At 36.2% G+C, this 16711-nt stretch overlaps 1 protein-coding gene across 1 annotated transcript; it reads right to left on the bottom strand.

Moving 5' to 3' along the window:
• Positions 1-7631: 7631 nt before the first annotated feature.
• On the bottom strand, positions 7632-12274 carry LOC140987875 (uncharacterized). The gene is made up of 9 exons (XM_073456594.1): positions 11799-12274; positions 10377-10528; positions 10076-10171; positions 9872-9934; positions 9677-9745; positions 9490-9592; positions 9328-9399; positions 8475-8563; positions 7632-8006 (listed from the first exon to the last, which is right to left on the bottom strand). Exons 1-9 carry the CDS (start codon positions 12112-12114, stop codon positions 7857-7859), a joined length of 1110 nt encoding a protein of 369 aa, XP_073312695.1. The 5' UTR covers positions 12115-12274; the 3' UTR covers positions 7632-7856.
• Between the last annotated feature and the right edge of the window lie 4437 nt (positions 12275-16711).

The raw sequence follows: 16711 nt of genomic DNA, 5'->3' as shown, positions 1-16711 counted from the left end.
CAAACCAAAATATCATAGAGCCGACAAGGCTCGATAATACCATAATACAATCCTCCAAATATATACATATAGTATCTGGGAGACAGCAACACCGCGCAGTACCTAAATACAACCGAACCCACTCTCAAGGAGCTCTGGTACTTCCTGAGGCTTCCTCTCGAGCGCCTGAGGTCGAACCACCTGTCATGTCCACACACAAAAGACACGACAGCCCCCTCTCGGGGGTCAGAAACCCCAGACATCAAGAAATCACGATATATGACATAGAAATGCAATGATGCCATGCATGAATGCAATGCATATATAGGTGCAAGATATCAGGATATCAGGAGTCAAACGATCGATATCAACAATCATACATATATGCTCGAGCTGGTCCACGACTCAGCGGACCGTGCCTGGGATATGGCCCAGCCTCGAAGCCAGCAACTACCTAAGCCGGACCGAATCAAGGTAGCCAAACATCTCCAGAACACCATGTCATATCATATATATAACGGATCTCAACCGAAATATAACTGGATCTCAATAACAGATAGGCTCAATATGATATGTTCAGTGGTATTGATGTGTCTAACTAAAATAAAATGTGTGTGAACAAAAGAAATATTTTATTTTATTTTGCACATCAATTACCAACTGATAATATGCGAGTCAGCATATAATATCACATAAATCATACACAGGATCATCAGATGTCTCTGTCAGACATCGTGAAAATAACTGATCTCTACGTACCTCAACTAATTTACCAGTAACTTAAATCCTCAAGAAAGTCCTGGAAATGCCAAATCACCTGAATATTAATTTAAATGGTCTTATTATCATATAAAAATTTCACAACCATTTAAATTCATTACAAAAATCCAATTTCAACTATTTAGGCATAAAATTCCAATATACGACTAAAATGCCTGAAATCAATTATTTCTATTTTAATTCGTCACAAAATATTTTTTAACTAATATTCAAGTGACTGCGATGAATTCTAGGTTCACCCAATTATACCTCCAACACGGACAATTCTGGAACCTACAATAATAACACAACAATTAATTAGTAATGATACAATATTAATTAAATTAAATTCACATAGACAACAATTCGCACCGATACAACTTGTACTTCCAATAACAGCGGCTAAACTCGAGCTTAAACCGAAGCTAACCGGCAACAAGCGGCGAACTCGCCGGAGAAGATGACCGTAAATCACGCACAAAATCAGAGCCGACGGGTCGTTCTCGAAAATTTGCAAAAGTGGTATCAAAAGAAAGCTTACGACATAAGGAACAAAACCCCTCAATCAATTTTTACTTTTGAGCGGCGGAAGACGGCGATTTTAGCGGTGAAACCGACGGCGTTTTTCGACGGGTTTTCAGAAATCGAGATTTTACCTAGCAAGAGTGGTATCAATGGATAGCTCTCATCATGGGCTTTCCAAATATGTATTTATTTTAATTTTTAGATCACCGGTGCGGTCACAATCGGCGGTCAAAGTGGCGGCGGTGGTTTGAAAATTTGGACGGAAAGTTACGGGAGAGAGATGAGGATCCGTGCGTGTTTATGGTGTAGTATGTGAGAGAGAGTATGTTATAATATATATATATATATATATATATGTGTGTGTGTGTGTGTTTATCTTTATCTTTTCGGAGTTCGAAATTTGACCCAGTCTATTTTATTTCAACTCTCGTGTGCTATAAAATTTAAATACGTATTTTAATATCGTCTATAAACCGATATTTTCTCATACATATTTCAACACAAGATTTAATTATTTGACTTAATTATTTTAAATTCATCAATTTAAAATAATTAATCTTAATTATCGCCAAATAACATATAATTAAATCGGGTCATTACACCCCATGTCTAGTCTAGCGTTATGGAGCCTATTTTGGGCGTTCTAGCGCATGTTCAATTCCATCTGTCGCATGTTCAATTCATTCTGAGTGAAGAAATATTTGAGAATCTTGTGGTCAGTAAATATCAAGTACTTCTCACCGAACAAGTAATGTTTCCATATTTTCAAAGCAAAGACCACGACAACGAATTCCAGATCATGCGTCGAATAATTCTTTTCATGCATCTTCAAATGTCTGGATGCATATGCGATGACTCGGTCATGCTGCATCAATACGGTGCCTAATCCGAGCTTAAAAACATCGATGATAACACAAAGTTACTTTACTCTGATGACATGGCTAAAACTGACGCTGTTACAAGAGCTTGCTTCAAAATGTCGAAGCTTTTCTGATAGTCAACACTCCATACGAACTTGGCATTCTTCTTCGTCAATGAGGTGAGCGGCACTACAATAAAAGAAAATCCCTGAATGAATTTTCTATAGTAACCCACTAAGTCCAAGAAACTGCAGATATCTGATGTATTCTTCAGCTCGACCGATTTTTTCACTTGTTTCTACCTTGTACGGGTCAACTTCAATGCCACTTCTATAGATAACGTGTCCCAAAAATACCACATTCTCTAACCAAAATTCACACTTACTGAATTTTGCAAACTACTTACGATTCTGCAGTACTTTCAATGCGGTACGCAGATGCTGGCCATTATCCTCCCGATTCTTCGAATAAATGAGGATGTCATCTATGAATACGATGACAAACTGGTCCAATTAAGGCTGAAATACGTTATTCATGAGATCCATGAAGATCTCTGGAGAATTCGTCAATCCAAACGGCATAACTAAAAACTCGTAATGCCCATAGCGAGTTCTGAAGGCTGTCTTGTGTATATCTGTGTCCTTCACCCTCAGCTGGTGATAACCGAAGTGAAGATCTATCTTAGAAAACACCGAAGCTCCTTGCAATTGATCGAAAAAATCTTGGATCCTAGGCAAAGGGTACTTATTCTTCAATGTAACTCCATTCAGCTCCCCGTAGTCGATGCAAAGCCTCATGCTTCCATCTTTCTTCTTCACGAAAAGAACTGGTGTGCCCCAATGCGAGCAACTAAGGCGTATGAATCCTTTATCCAATAGCTCATTCATCTCTACTGGAACTAATCAATATGGTGCCTTGGAGATTGGAACGGTACCTGGCATAATATTAATAGAAAACTCCACCTCGCGCTCAGGTGGGATACGCGCGATATCGTCAGGGAATACATCGGGAAAATATCTGACAACTAGGACGTCTGCTATTGTCTGACTGGTAGCATCAGGGGCTGAAATAATGCTCGCTAAGAATGCCTGGCAGCCCCTAAGCATAAGCTTCCTCGCCTGGAGACATGATATCATCTGCGGCATACTGTTGCGTCCACTTAGCTTGAATACAAACTCCTCATCACCTAGTGGTCTCTGACCCTCACTGACTTTCATTGGAATCGATTGACACTCCATTCTTGACAACTAATCCATTCCTAGAATGATGTCAAACCTGAGCATAGACAATACAATAATGTCAGCATAGACTATGTGACCTTGTAGCTCGAGACTCAAGTCTCTGACCACACTAGAAGTAGACAATTTCTCTTCAGATGGAACGGTCATAGAATAACTTACATCCAGCCTAGTGGGCTTGATGCCCAAATAAGTCACAAAGCCATTCGATATAAAAGAATGAGTAGCCTCGGAATCTAATAAAGCATTTGTGGCTACTCCCGCTATATAGATCCTCCCTGAGATAATATTAACATACACTCAACCCAACAATTCACGAAAAGGGCTAAACTTAATCTCATGCACATGTTAAATCCACCATCCTAAAGTTCTCATATAAATTTCGAAAATAGCCTGCTAGTATACCCAAAATTCGAACCATGCACAATAAATTCCAATGAATAATATGGTGCTAAATAAGTTATATTACCTCGAACTAATGTTCTTTCAGATGTTTTCTCATTGCCTCGGATGAACGATCCACCACCCTCTCTCCCGTGGATGAATGGCCATCCTTCCCTATACCATCTCAAACTTCTCAGTTCCTTTTACCTTCGCCTACCTGTTTCTTGAATTTGCTATCTCCTCAATCCCCATATCCATTGCTTTCACCCGGATATCAGTATCCTCCAATTTCACCTAATTTCTCATTTTCTTCTGTTGCACACTCAGGATTCTTAGGTCCTGTATTGTCTCTCCCTCCTTCACATGTTTAGGGATTCGCTTTATCCCCAAGGTTTTTCCCAGCATCCAGCCCAAGATGGAGGAACCAATAGTCTAGTGCAAGCTTTTGACTTGGACAAAAAGAGCCCATTATTTTCTTTTATACTGTGACGAACCATGTCTTGAAATACTACTACTTTAATATTTGCGAAAGAATTTAAAATTTTCTTATTAAATAATTTATTATAACTATAACTCGTAAAATAAACCACGGTCACCACTCGTATTAAAAATAAAGTTAAAATCAAACTTCATCATTTGAAATACCACAACCATCAAAATCCAAGTTAAAAACATCCACCATAATTTGAAAAATTCAAACATAACATAAAAAGTTCAGCATACTAGTCACCAAAATCAGTGCAATAAAAGCATAGTAAATAGTTTTAAAAATGTGTCTAATAAAACTCGTGAACTACAAGGTCCTCAGGTTTGCACTGCCGCTAGTCCGAGCCTGCTCACTGGTCACCGCCTCTAGTCTCCTCAACTACATCATCTACATCGATCAGGTCTAATGAGCCTAATGACTCAGCATGCATAAACCGTGAATATCAAGTAATACGTAATAAAATTCATGTAATTTTAACATCGCTATTATATAGCATAATATAAACATAAATATGTATAATGCGACTTTCCTACACAAAAAATTTCATAAAATCATATTTTTGTGTTCATCATCGTAATCGTAAATCATTTTGCGTAGAGTTCTGTTCAATGCAAGTGGCTCATACACATAAATCGTTTGATCAAAATAAACCACAATACTGAGCTGGCAGAGATCACCACAGTCCTTGGACTGAATGTACGCTCCCTAACATACATAATTCCTCCGAAGAGGTTGGAGAGGTCCCCGGACATGTTCTCCGGCTTACAAACCCGTAACATAATTTGGCAACAAGACAAATCGCATACCTCAAAAAAATATCGCATGTCATACATACTTACGAACATCGCGGACTTCGTTAGATTGTCCTGGACATGCTGCCACAACCTCATAATTTAACCAATCAAACATAGCCCCGAAGATGTACTCGGACACGTACGATTCTCGGCTTAAATAAAATAACTTACGACTTACCGTATGACTCAGGACTCGAACCATACTTAGACAACATCCTAATCTACTATCCAAAACCCTAAACCAGCCCCGAACCATGATCGAGCCCCCTTAAAACATGAACAACAGCCTATCCAAGAAAACAACCCATGGAAACGCAATATGACACATCTACGTTTCTCACGACTCAATGCCTAAACCAACGTGAATGGGACCCGAACCAAGCCCTAGACTCGAACTTAGACACAACTTAAGCCCCTGATCCAGCCCTTTCCAGCCCAAGCCTCACAAAACCACAAAGTTGTGACCAGCCCTGCGCGTGGCTCAACCTGTGCACAGCTGCGTGTTTCTGTCCCATCACTCTTCCTGGCCAGCCACACTGTGAACCACCCTAAGTACCCACGTCCCAAACCATAGCCATGAGTCCATGTCCAGGCCCTGCACTGAACCGTGCAACGGAACACAAGAACAGTCCGACCCGATTGCATGACAGCCTGCGCCACCCTTAACCCATGCCATACTAGACCGTGTCTAGCCCTTATCAGCCATCAACCATGACCCAAAACACACCCTAAAACCTAACCATGACCAACATCAGCAGCCCAACGAAGCCTCCAGTCAAGAACACTCCAGAAAATCGTGAACTCCATGCACGTAAGAACCGAAACCAATATTGGTGATGAACCATCACTCAAACAATTAAACCAACGAATTTTCCATTCACAATTTGTATCAAAATACATAATTTAACAAGATCGATGCGTTAAAGAAATGTTTAGACATTCCTTTGTGTTAAAACACACGAATAGTCGACAAACGAATGCGTGGAAAAACAGAGGCCGAATGGAGACGGGTTGCCACGTTTTATAGCTCGAAAAGTGGCTAAATTTATCAAGTATGATGGTGGGAGTGTTCGGCTGAAGCTTCTGATGGAAGAAAACCAAAAAATTTCCTCCTACCCTACATGAAACTCTCGGCCAAACTGTGTGTATATTGTGTGTGTTTTGTGTGTGTGTTGTGTGTGTGCGTGAGTTGCATGTGGAATTAGGGTAGGACTCCTGCTCAATATATAATATAATATTAGTTAGGTGTTTTAGTCCAATTAAAATACTAATTTAATTTACTAATTAGGTTCTTACAATTTAAATTATTAATCTAACCTTTCAAAATTTTAAATTAAGAGTCCTACAATTTTAAAATTCTACACATAATTAAATACTAACTAATTTAATTAATTAAATCATAAAAATAATTATTAAAACATTTTATTTCGAGTGGTCGTATTTAAATTCCTTATTTTACAATTTTGCTAAATAAAATGCTTAACGTTTCTTTTTCACCCCATAATTAAATTTTAGCCTTTACATGCTAAAATTTAATAAAAACTTTAAAATAATATTTTTGACTTAAAATAAAAATATAACTTAAATTTTTAACATCTTAATCATTTCCGGTCTTCTTTTCCCCGGCTCGACGTCGAATATTCGTCTGAAAACTAAGCTCGAGAAAACATTTTAAATTGCATGATAAAATTAATATGTATACATTTAAAATAATTTATCACATAACATACATTGCCTAAATTCTTAACTAAATAAATAAATTAATTCAATCATGCTGGGGTTTATGTGTACTAGTTTTTGGACACTACAATTTTTCTGATGACGATTTTATCTCTCTCATGTCGTTGCTTTTGCTCCAGAAATAAGCAAAGTGGGATGCCAAACAACCTCGATTCTTTTGCACTGTCTCTATGTAAACACTTGGGTAGAGCTGCAACAAGTACCAAAGGTTAAGTTGTAATTCACATATCATGTAATTGTAGGCCATTCGTGTGTTGATTGAACTTTGTAAACATCAACTGTGCTATTGCATCGTTATAGTGATTTTCATGTTAAATTATCTCGATGAGCTTTCAGCAAGTCGAGATTCTTGGATACCTACAAATCAAATGCCACAGATGGTGATCCAATATCGCATTATTATGTACCGATTGTATTTTTGCTATGCCTCCTGTGACATCTACCATATCACAAAAATCCCTTTAAAGTCATACTTGACTCTACTCTATCATCCGATCGTTGGGTTTACATATTCGAAAATATAGTACCAGATACGATAAAAGATTCGAATTCTTGAATCATACAGATGAGCGACAATACCCATGATATTTCAATAAATATTGTAAAGCTCAAGACCTCTAGTACAGAATCTCAGTAGTGTATGGGAGTGAATGTTGGTCTGCTAATGCTGGATACTTACCTTGTTCTTCTCTTTTTTAAGATTAGATTAGTTCTGTCATCTGTATATGCATATGTTACTAAAATAACCAAAATAAAAACATTTCATACATAATTTCCTGCTCCAACTCTTCCGACCACGATTGCAACCAGAAATTTAGATGACGACTCATTAAATGCAATAGTCACCTCAAAAGTTGTCAAGTACAGTAAAAATTCCGAAGTAAATAAACGCAACAAACATTTCCATTTCTCGAATGTACAAAGTAAAGCAAGAAATTATCTGCACACTATTTCTCACAAGCCACTATACTTCGTACCTCTATAACCTGCTATTCTTGTTCTGTTTATACACAAACTCTGCAATACCTGCCTGTACTTCCATTAAATTCTCAACCATCAAAATATCAACTCCTCGAGTTTCTTGGACTCGTTATTTCCTTGAAATTTTACCTTCCAATTTAAGTTTTTTCACTCGTTGTCGTAGTCGTCGTTGATGATCATTAATCTTCCAAAGACCGTGTCCCAGAATGACAGAAGAGTAGATGCCATGGGTAATAATAGGCGCTAGAATATTGTCTGTCTGCAACGTGCATGTAAACAAGAAAACAACAGATTAGAACCATCCACCTGGTATCTCCTAAACCATTTCTACATAATGTTTAATCTATTATTGTTAGAGCCATGAGAAACCAAAAGGCGCGACCACTGTGAAGCTTACATAATCTAACCATCAATGGACCAATTAAGCATCATATTTCACTTCGTAGAAGATTCCATTTTGTTGGTTGTTGCAAAATATTTGTCGCACAAAAATGGGTTTAATCCTTGCATAATTGACCGTCCTAAATGTATGAGACTTGGTGATACCCAACACATGTACTGATCACTTTTGGACTATGTGAGACCTAAATGAGACTTATGTCAGTCACACTTACTTTATCTAATGCACCGATGTGCATCGCATGGGCACAGAAAATCTCATTCGTTAGCCCCTGATTACGTTACTACTTACCTACAGGAGTAAAAGAACTGCATGGACTTGACTTACCTGAATCCATTCAAATCCAAGATAAAGGGCCAAAAACGCCTCAAGTAATGGGGAGTATATCTTTTTCATTTGCCTCCTCTCATACCAGGCTGTAAGATTAAGCGTTATACAATGTAAGCACAGATAATCTTAATAACAAACTTGCATCCTGAAAATTTGCAAGCAGTATAGTGAAAAGATATTCACGAGTCACTAGCACAGATGAGTTAAGACATTAGGAATGCACTCAAAAATTTAGGTGAACAAACTTGCATCCTGAAAATTTGCAAGCGGTACAGTGAAAAGATATTCACGAGTCACTCGCACAGATGAGTTAAGACATTAGGAATGCACTCAAAAATTTAGGTGAAAGAGTGTGGATTATCGATTTTAGAGGATAAACAAGTAGGATTTACAATGACTTTACAGATATACACGTTCTGAGAAATCGAGTCAGGATCTTTCTTTTCAACTCAGATTTTCAACATGAAATGCTAATGTTTCTTAACAAAATTAGAATCATGAATTTCTTAACTAGTGGATTGAAATCCTTTACTTTCCATAAGTGCCCAAGTGTATACGATAGTTCATAAAGTTTCACTCCTTAGGCATAGTGGAGAAAACTACATGCATTGCTACCATTCCTCGATTTCAAAATGATGCTTCATTTCCTATAATGTTCATGGGTTGAACAACACATCATAAACATACAATAATTTTCAAGTCAAAAACAAGAATATCTCATACAAGAAAGTGATAAAATCAAAATTTGTGGTAGAGTTTTGAAGCCAAATAATACGAGTAAATGAACAATATGATCAGAGTTACTTCCAACAGTAGACAACAGGAAAAACTATATCTGGGAGAGACCAACCTGCAAATAGCTTTTTCAGATCTTCACGACCAGAGCGTGACTTTAGAACTGGTGCGACTATATAGGTGGGATCTAAATGTGCACACAAAAAAATCTCGAATTTCAGATAATACAGTTACAGGGATATGCAATCAAGTCAAAGTGAGAACTGATACAACGTACCTTTGGGAGAAGCAGCCAAGTAATAGAGTGAACCAATAAGAGCAGCTGTGATAACAGCAGCATATGCCTGCGCAAATGGGACGAATGGAGGCAACACACCAGCCTGAATTCCAAAATGGACTGTTAGAATCAGATATGGAATTATTTAACCTTTTATTGTTTTAAGGGGTGATTTTAGCTATTTTACCAGAAGTGTCATTCCTCTAGCATCAGCAAACAAATTGCTTCCTCTAAGAAATATTTCTGCTAGTGCTCCCTGAAATAAGCGACGTAAAATACAAATAAACCATCAAGGAACGATATCTTCTTACACTAGAAAGAAGTCAATCATTAAAAATATCTATTTACTTCCCCTTGAATATTTCAGAATATGGAGATCGACCTGAACAGCAGCACGGTAGAAAAGTTCCTCCCCAACAGAGCTTGCAGCAACTATGAGCATAAACTGAAAGAAGGGGGAGAACGAATCAGGGATAAAACCAATTTCACTTGGGTAAACACATATAAAAAATTATGGCCCTGGTCCAATATCTAGAAATAATCGATCCTGTTGTATAACAAACGAACAACTTAGTCGAGCTTTTACCTGCCATGCTGACATTCCATAAAAAAAACTCCGCAACTCCTCATCCTCAACATCCCTGATAGCACGAGCATGAGGAGATAGCTTCACAACTTCATCCTGTAATCACGAGAGTATGCTTTTTACCATCCAATTAAGACTAGATTTGTGAGATTTCATATATGAGTCGATTCTCAAACAATCATCAACCTTTAGGATGGAATGATTTTAAAGCTTTTATATGATGTTCTGGGTCTGGAAATGGAAAAACATATTATAACGAACACAGCAAGAAAGTTGATTTCGAAGAAAAACTTTTTCATACATCTAGTATGAAGAGAAGGGCCATAATCGGTGGAGCTGCATATCCCAGCCCTTGAACTATTGCATTTAATGAGAGATCAAATCCTCCCATGCAATCAATACCAGAAAGGGAGCATATAAATCTTCCCGCCACTGCCATTGCACCATATATACCTAAAATCCCAAAAAGTAAGTGAAAGTATATATCAGAGAGTGTTCTCCATGATTCAGTAGCGTGCTCAAATTATCACAGACTACTCACAGGAAAGAACAAAATCAAATTATGATTGAAGTGCACAAACAGAAAAGTATATTCAAGAAAAAGTAACAAATAGCAAGAGATGCAAATATACATCATGTGCTGCTATAAGGGGAAAGATTCTAACAAGAATTACACGGCCACATACCGACGTGAGATGTTTTGATGGATCATGAGTCCATTTAGAGCTCACATGATCTGATAAATAATGCCTCTGGTGTATATGATAGATGTATCATGCCAGGACCTTAACATGGAAATAATGATTTTTCACATCTATAAAACTATTCTTCACCATCAGATCTTGTATCCACTTTGTAGTGCAAAAATAGATGGATTCTCACTTAAATTGAACTTAATGTAGTGGAAGCGACATTCAACTCAAGGTATGAATCAGTTTGCAGGTGAGTTAAACGTGAGTATGCCGACACCAATATAAGCTCAACCGAACCTATTGGAATAAAAATCTCAAAGACGATCACAAAACTGCAAACTAACTAGTTTTGCATGGGAAAAAACACTTCTCTTCAAACCTAAACCTCGATATCTAGGATAAGCTTCACTATAAAGCAGACATAATACATCGTAGTGCTTCTCCTTTTTGTTTCAGTGTCTTTATACTATCTGTTTTTCTTGTAACAAAGAAGCATAGGCTTTCATAAAGAATTGAACATCCTTTGGCATGCCCAAGCTTAGATCTAAAAACATCGATGCAACTCAAATCTTGTTAAAGAGAACAATAGTCCAAATTTCACTTTTTTATCACAAAAATCCTACAAATCGGAACCATTAATTTTAGCATCGAACTACTATAATTGAACAAAAATCTAAAACTTATAACAATGGCAATATCTAGATAGCCACACATAGTAGCGACGATAGCGGACCCATGACTTGGCTCTTGAAATAAATTTAGCACCGAACTTCTTTTGCCCTATGATAATCTGTTTATTCCATCATTTTAGTTACTAGACAATCAAAATCTCAACGTTCTAATAATTTATTTTTTTTAAATTTACTCACAAAAACTCAATAATCAGCATTAATCAGATTATCAGAAATAATTTTCCATTTCTAAAATGGAAATAAACTTCCATTTAATGAAGGGAAGCCCACATGTAAACTTCATGATCTAATTTCAGCAACCCATTACAGAGCTTAGACAAATAAAGCAAAAAAACTCACCGACTCCATAACCCAGTCTAACAATAGCTCCAATCTTTTCCCAGACAGGAAATTCCGCATCGTTGAAGCTCTGATTCAATGTGCTCACCTCCATAGTAGGAACCCTGTTGTATCCCCCCGCACTACTCTTTCCTTCTCTACCCTCCACCGCCTCCCCACCTCCGCCATTGCTTTCCGCCCGCACCACCGTATAACCACTAGCCGTTCTCTTCTTCAGCACTTGGACTTGCACAAAATGACCCAAACCACCAGCAAAACCACAATACGAAACAGCCCTGGTCAGTTTCGGAGTCCGCGAGACGAACGAGATCTCCATGAAACTCAGCGGTTCGGACCCGACAACAAGGTTTCAGTATCAGGGCTGTGTAAAACGGTGTCGAAGGGCATGGTTTTTGTGGATTAGGCAATTATGGCCGTTGGTTTTGATTGAAATTTGGTTGTTTTTGTATGGCGCCACATCAAGGTCAAAGGTGGGTCTCCCATGGTGGATTTGTACACACAGAAATGATGATATTTTGAGGGGATATCCCTACAACCAATCACCTTCTTCTTCTTAGATAATAATAATATTGCCAAGATAAAATAAAAATCCAGTCTTTTGAATTTTTTCAACAATCCATTCATTGGATTATTCGATCAAATCCAATTTGTAAAAGCGAATAAATCATAAAAATTGTATTTTTTTTAAAATCAAAATCGAATAAACCGAACTGAATTATAAAAAAATCGATTATTTCGGTAAGTAATAATCGAGCTAATCGAATTTTTTCAAAAAAATCCATTCATTGGATTATGCGATCAAATCCAATTTGTAAAATCGAATAACTCATACAAATTATATATTTTTTTATCAAAATTGAATAAATCGATCTGAATTATAAAAAATTGATTATTTTGGTAAGTAATAATCGAGTTAATCGAATTTTTTTAAAAAATAAAACAAGAAAAATTGGACTAGGATAATCTCGATAGTTATGACAGCCGATGAAGGGAATGTTACATTGAACCTTTACTATGTTGATGCCAATTATTAATGAAATATAGAGTAGGACAAATTTTATTAGAACTCAACTCCAATTGAATAAAATAGCCACATGTATACATACTAGTGCCTCATTTGTACATTTTGTATCTTGAGCTTGTACAATTGAAATGATTATTTAAATAGGATAAATTTTACTGTTTTCAAATTAATGGTTTTTTTATTTTTTATTAGGAGTTATATGGTCATCTAATTTAATTTTTTTTACTAAAATATTGTTTTATAATATTTTTAAATTAAATAAAATATTAGTATTTTTGTATTTTATAGGGGTATTGTTGGCACTTAAAATTGTTATATCAAGACAATAAAAGTAGTTAGGTTAAGAATCTCATTCTTTATATAATATAGTATAGTCTTCGGTAATATAAATATATACTAGTGGGAAGCAAACACAATTTGCAAATTTCAGATATCGATTTATTATCTCAAGCGGGTATTGGGGAGTTGAAACCTCATATTCGATAATCCTATTATATATTTGATTTTGTCAAGAATCCTGAAAAACTATGTTTGTACAAGAAAGTTAGTGGGAGGATTGTGACATTTATATCACTTTATGGTATTAATATCCTGCTAACTGGAATGATGTAAGATTATTGCCATCAAATAAAATATGGGAAGAAAGTAAATTCTCCATGAAGTATACGGTTGAAACATCATTGTATTAAGAATATAGATCTATATGGATAGATCGAAGAGGATGATGAGGTTCACCCAAGACACTTATATCGATATCACACTAAAAGATTTTTTATAGTGAAATCTAAGATTAGATATCGACCAATGTGTCATGGTGTGACTCTATCCAAGTCTATATCTCATAAAACTTATGAAGAGATAGAAATCATAACTCGCATTTCCCACACATCAGCCATTGATAGTATAATATATAATATGATATCTTCATGACCTAATATAGTTTTTAGACTGAGTGTTACTAGTAAATATCAATCGAACCCCGGTCCATTGCATTGGAAAGCCTTGAAAAATATTCTTAAGCACTTAAGAATGACTTAGAATTTGTTCATGGTCCATAGAGTTAGATAATTAAAACTGGAAGACAACACTGATTCTAGCTTTTAATCAAAAATAGATTATTCAAAATCAACATCTGGATTTGTATTCATGCTCAATGGTGATGTTATATATTGGAAAAGTTCCAAACAAAACATCATCGTAGATTATACCAGTGAGTCCGAATACATTGTTGTATCAGCTGCAACAAAAGAGACAGTTTGAATGGGGAATTTTATCCAAGAGTTGGATGTCATTCTAATAAGAGTTTATCCAGTCCCTGTGTACTGTGAAAACACTTGTTCGTTGCGCAAGCGAATGAATATATCTCTTATCAGCAATCCAAATATATAATAAGGAATTTTCACATCATCCAGAAGATTGTGGGAAGAGGATACATATCAGTTGAGAGAGTCGTCTTTCCTCTGCAAATAACATTACCAATCCACTAACAAAGCCCCTTCCAGAACCATTGTCTGAGAAGCATCGCGAATCAATGAGATTGATATTTATGAGTAGTTGGTTATAGGAAAAGTTGGAGATTGCTAGAGTAAAAACCGAACAAGATAATTTTTTATTTGAGTTTTATTAACTCTTATGTTACAAACAATCATTATTTTAATTATATTTTACGTTTTATACATTATGATATTTACTTTATTTGTATACTCATGCAAGCTACATGGATAAATAAATTGAATATACTATGACACAATGAAGTCGTACATATGATGGCAATCATGAAATATATTTAAAAGTTTATGTGAAACGTCTGCTACTCGTTTTCTTAAAAGGTACTAGAAAAAAAATTTTGTCCTTAAACTCCATAATTAAAAATATACATATATATAAATATTTTAAAATATCTTGTCACCATTTTAAAAATAAACATCTACTAACATTTAAAAATCCAAAAGAAAATAGTTTAAATCGTCAAATGTTTACCAAACTTAAAAACATTATTTGAAAAGTATAGTCCATACTATAACCTCTCAAAAACCACTCATAATTAAATCGTCGTAAAAATATCTTTAGCATCACTTAAAATCATAAATTAACTAGTGCGGAAAACTAGAGTCGGTCTTTGGGTTATGTGCACCTTCAGTCCAGTCAGATCAACCATCAATACCTCCATCATTTTCATAATCACCTGCATCAATCACACATAGTGATTCTAAAGACTCAACACACTATAATCTTGATAACAAGTATTACATATACAAATTGCATGCAACACTTAAAAATATTTGTACTTAAAATATCGTTTTCATGAAGATGCATAAACTTTAAACATAACCATTTTAATGATGCATATACTTTAAATAAAAACATTTCCATAATGATACAACACTTTAAACATAAACATGTCCATAAACTTTTCATAAATATTTTCGTAACATTTTCATATCAACATATTCATATTCATATGCATATTCGTGTTTGTTGAATTCAGATCGTGATTGTGACTTGTATTCTTAAACGTATTGGGCTATGGATCCATCTACATGTAACCACAATACTGGGCGGCGGGGACACCAGCGACACTCTCACCGGTCAACTGGGCCTTGGCCTTACGTGTTAACATATCCTCATATGGAAACACGATCGTCGGAGCTCCCTCGAGGGCCTTCTCCCATAGACGAGCTCCCTCTGGAGCTTTTTCTCACGCATGGGCTCCCACTGGGACCTTCTCCCGAAAATGGGCTCCCTCTGGGGCCTTTTCCCCTCACGTTATCCCAATGCATATCATCATATTCGTATTCGTATCCGTATCCAAGGAAATACGATCGTTGGGCTCCTACTGGGACCATAACCCTCACGACATCTCCAACATATCATCGTATTTAGTCACAATCCCTTCACGTCCTTCAACATGTTATCATCACTTAATAAAAATCATGCATATACGTATCGTTTTTCTTTAAACCAAGCATGTAACATTTCTTTTAAATGTCCCAATTAAACCATAAAAATTCATAAACATTTAAAATAATCATATTAGCATATAAAATAGCATTCAGGACACTGCCATCACGTTTACTAATTTCTAAGTGTAAAAAGAGCGTTTTACCTCTAGACGTAAAATTTCACATTTTGACTTTTTCTTAATTTCATTGACCCTAACATGTCCCAAATAATTATTTAAGCCTACATGAATTTTTTCATATTTTTATTTGGCTTAAATCGATGACTTTTAAATTAATCTTTAAATAAGACGTACTACTGCGTTTTAATCCCGAATTAAACCAAACCTTAATATAAAATTTCCAAATTAAAAACATAGACTTCTAATAATTATTTGAGCTTAAATATAATTTTTCATAATTTTATTAAGCTTAAATCTAGACGTTTCAATTAATTCGTTAATTAGCGTTTCGTGAGACGATTAAATCCCGAATAAATCCAAAGCTCATTATTTACATCCCAAACTTTAAATATAGCATTTTTGTTATTTATTCTACCCTTCCAATTCATGAGCCACCCCCGTGGACCCATGGATTCAATTTTATCCTTTTAATTTTTGTTTTTGACACGTTATTGAACCACCTGAGCCATCTCCCGATTTACTCGAGCCACGCCCAAGCCACCTTGAGCCAAAACATAGCCAACCCACCTAGGGACCCTACTGACCAAGCCCAGCCCAAATAATCAGCATTGGCCCGCTCAAAACCCTCCTGGAACTTGCCCCAAAATCATGCACGTGAGTGTGTGAGTCTCCCATGAACAATAGGACTCCTACCTAGTCTAGGACTCTTCCAGCCCTTAGCCACCGAGCCCACCTGACCATAGACATCCCTGGACCATGACCAGCCCCTACCCAGACTAGCCCAAGCCCTGGACCCAAGCAGCGAAC

The sequence above is a fragment of the Primulina huaijiensis genome, chromosome 11 (genome assembly GCF_012295235.1).
Source record: "Primulina huaijiensis isolate GDHJ02 chromosome 11, ASM1229523v2, whole genome shotgun sequence".
Lineage (NCBI taxonomy): Eukaryota > Viridiplantae > Streptophyta > Magnoliopsida > Lamiales > Gesneriaceae > Primulina > Primulina huaijiensis.
The sequence above is the reverse complement of the archived record's forward strand: the minus strand, read 5'-3'. Positions and strand labels throughout refer to the sequence as shown.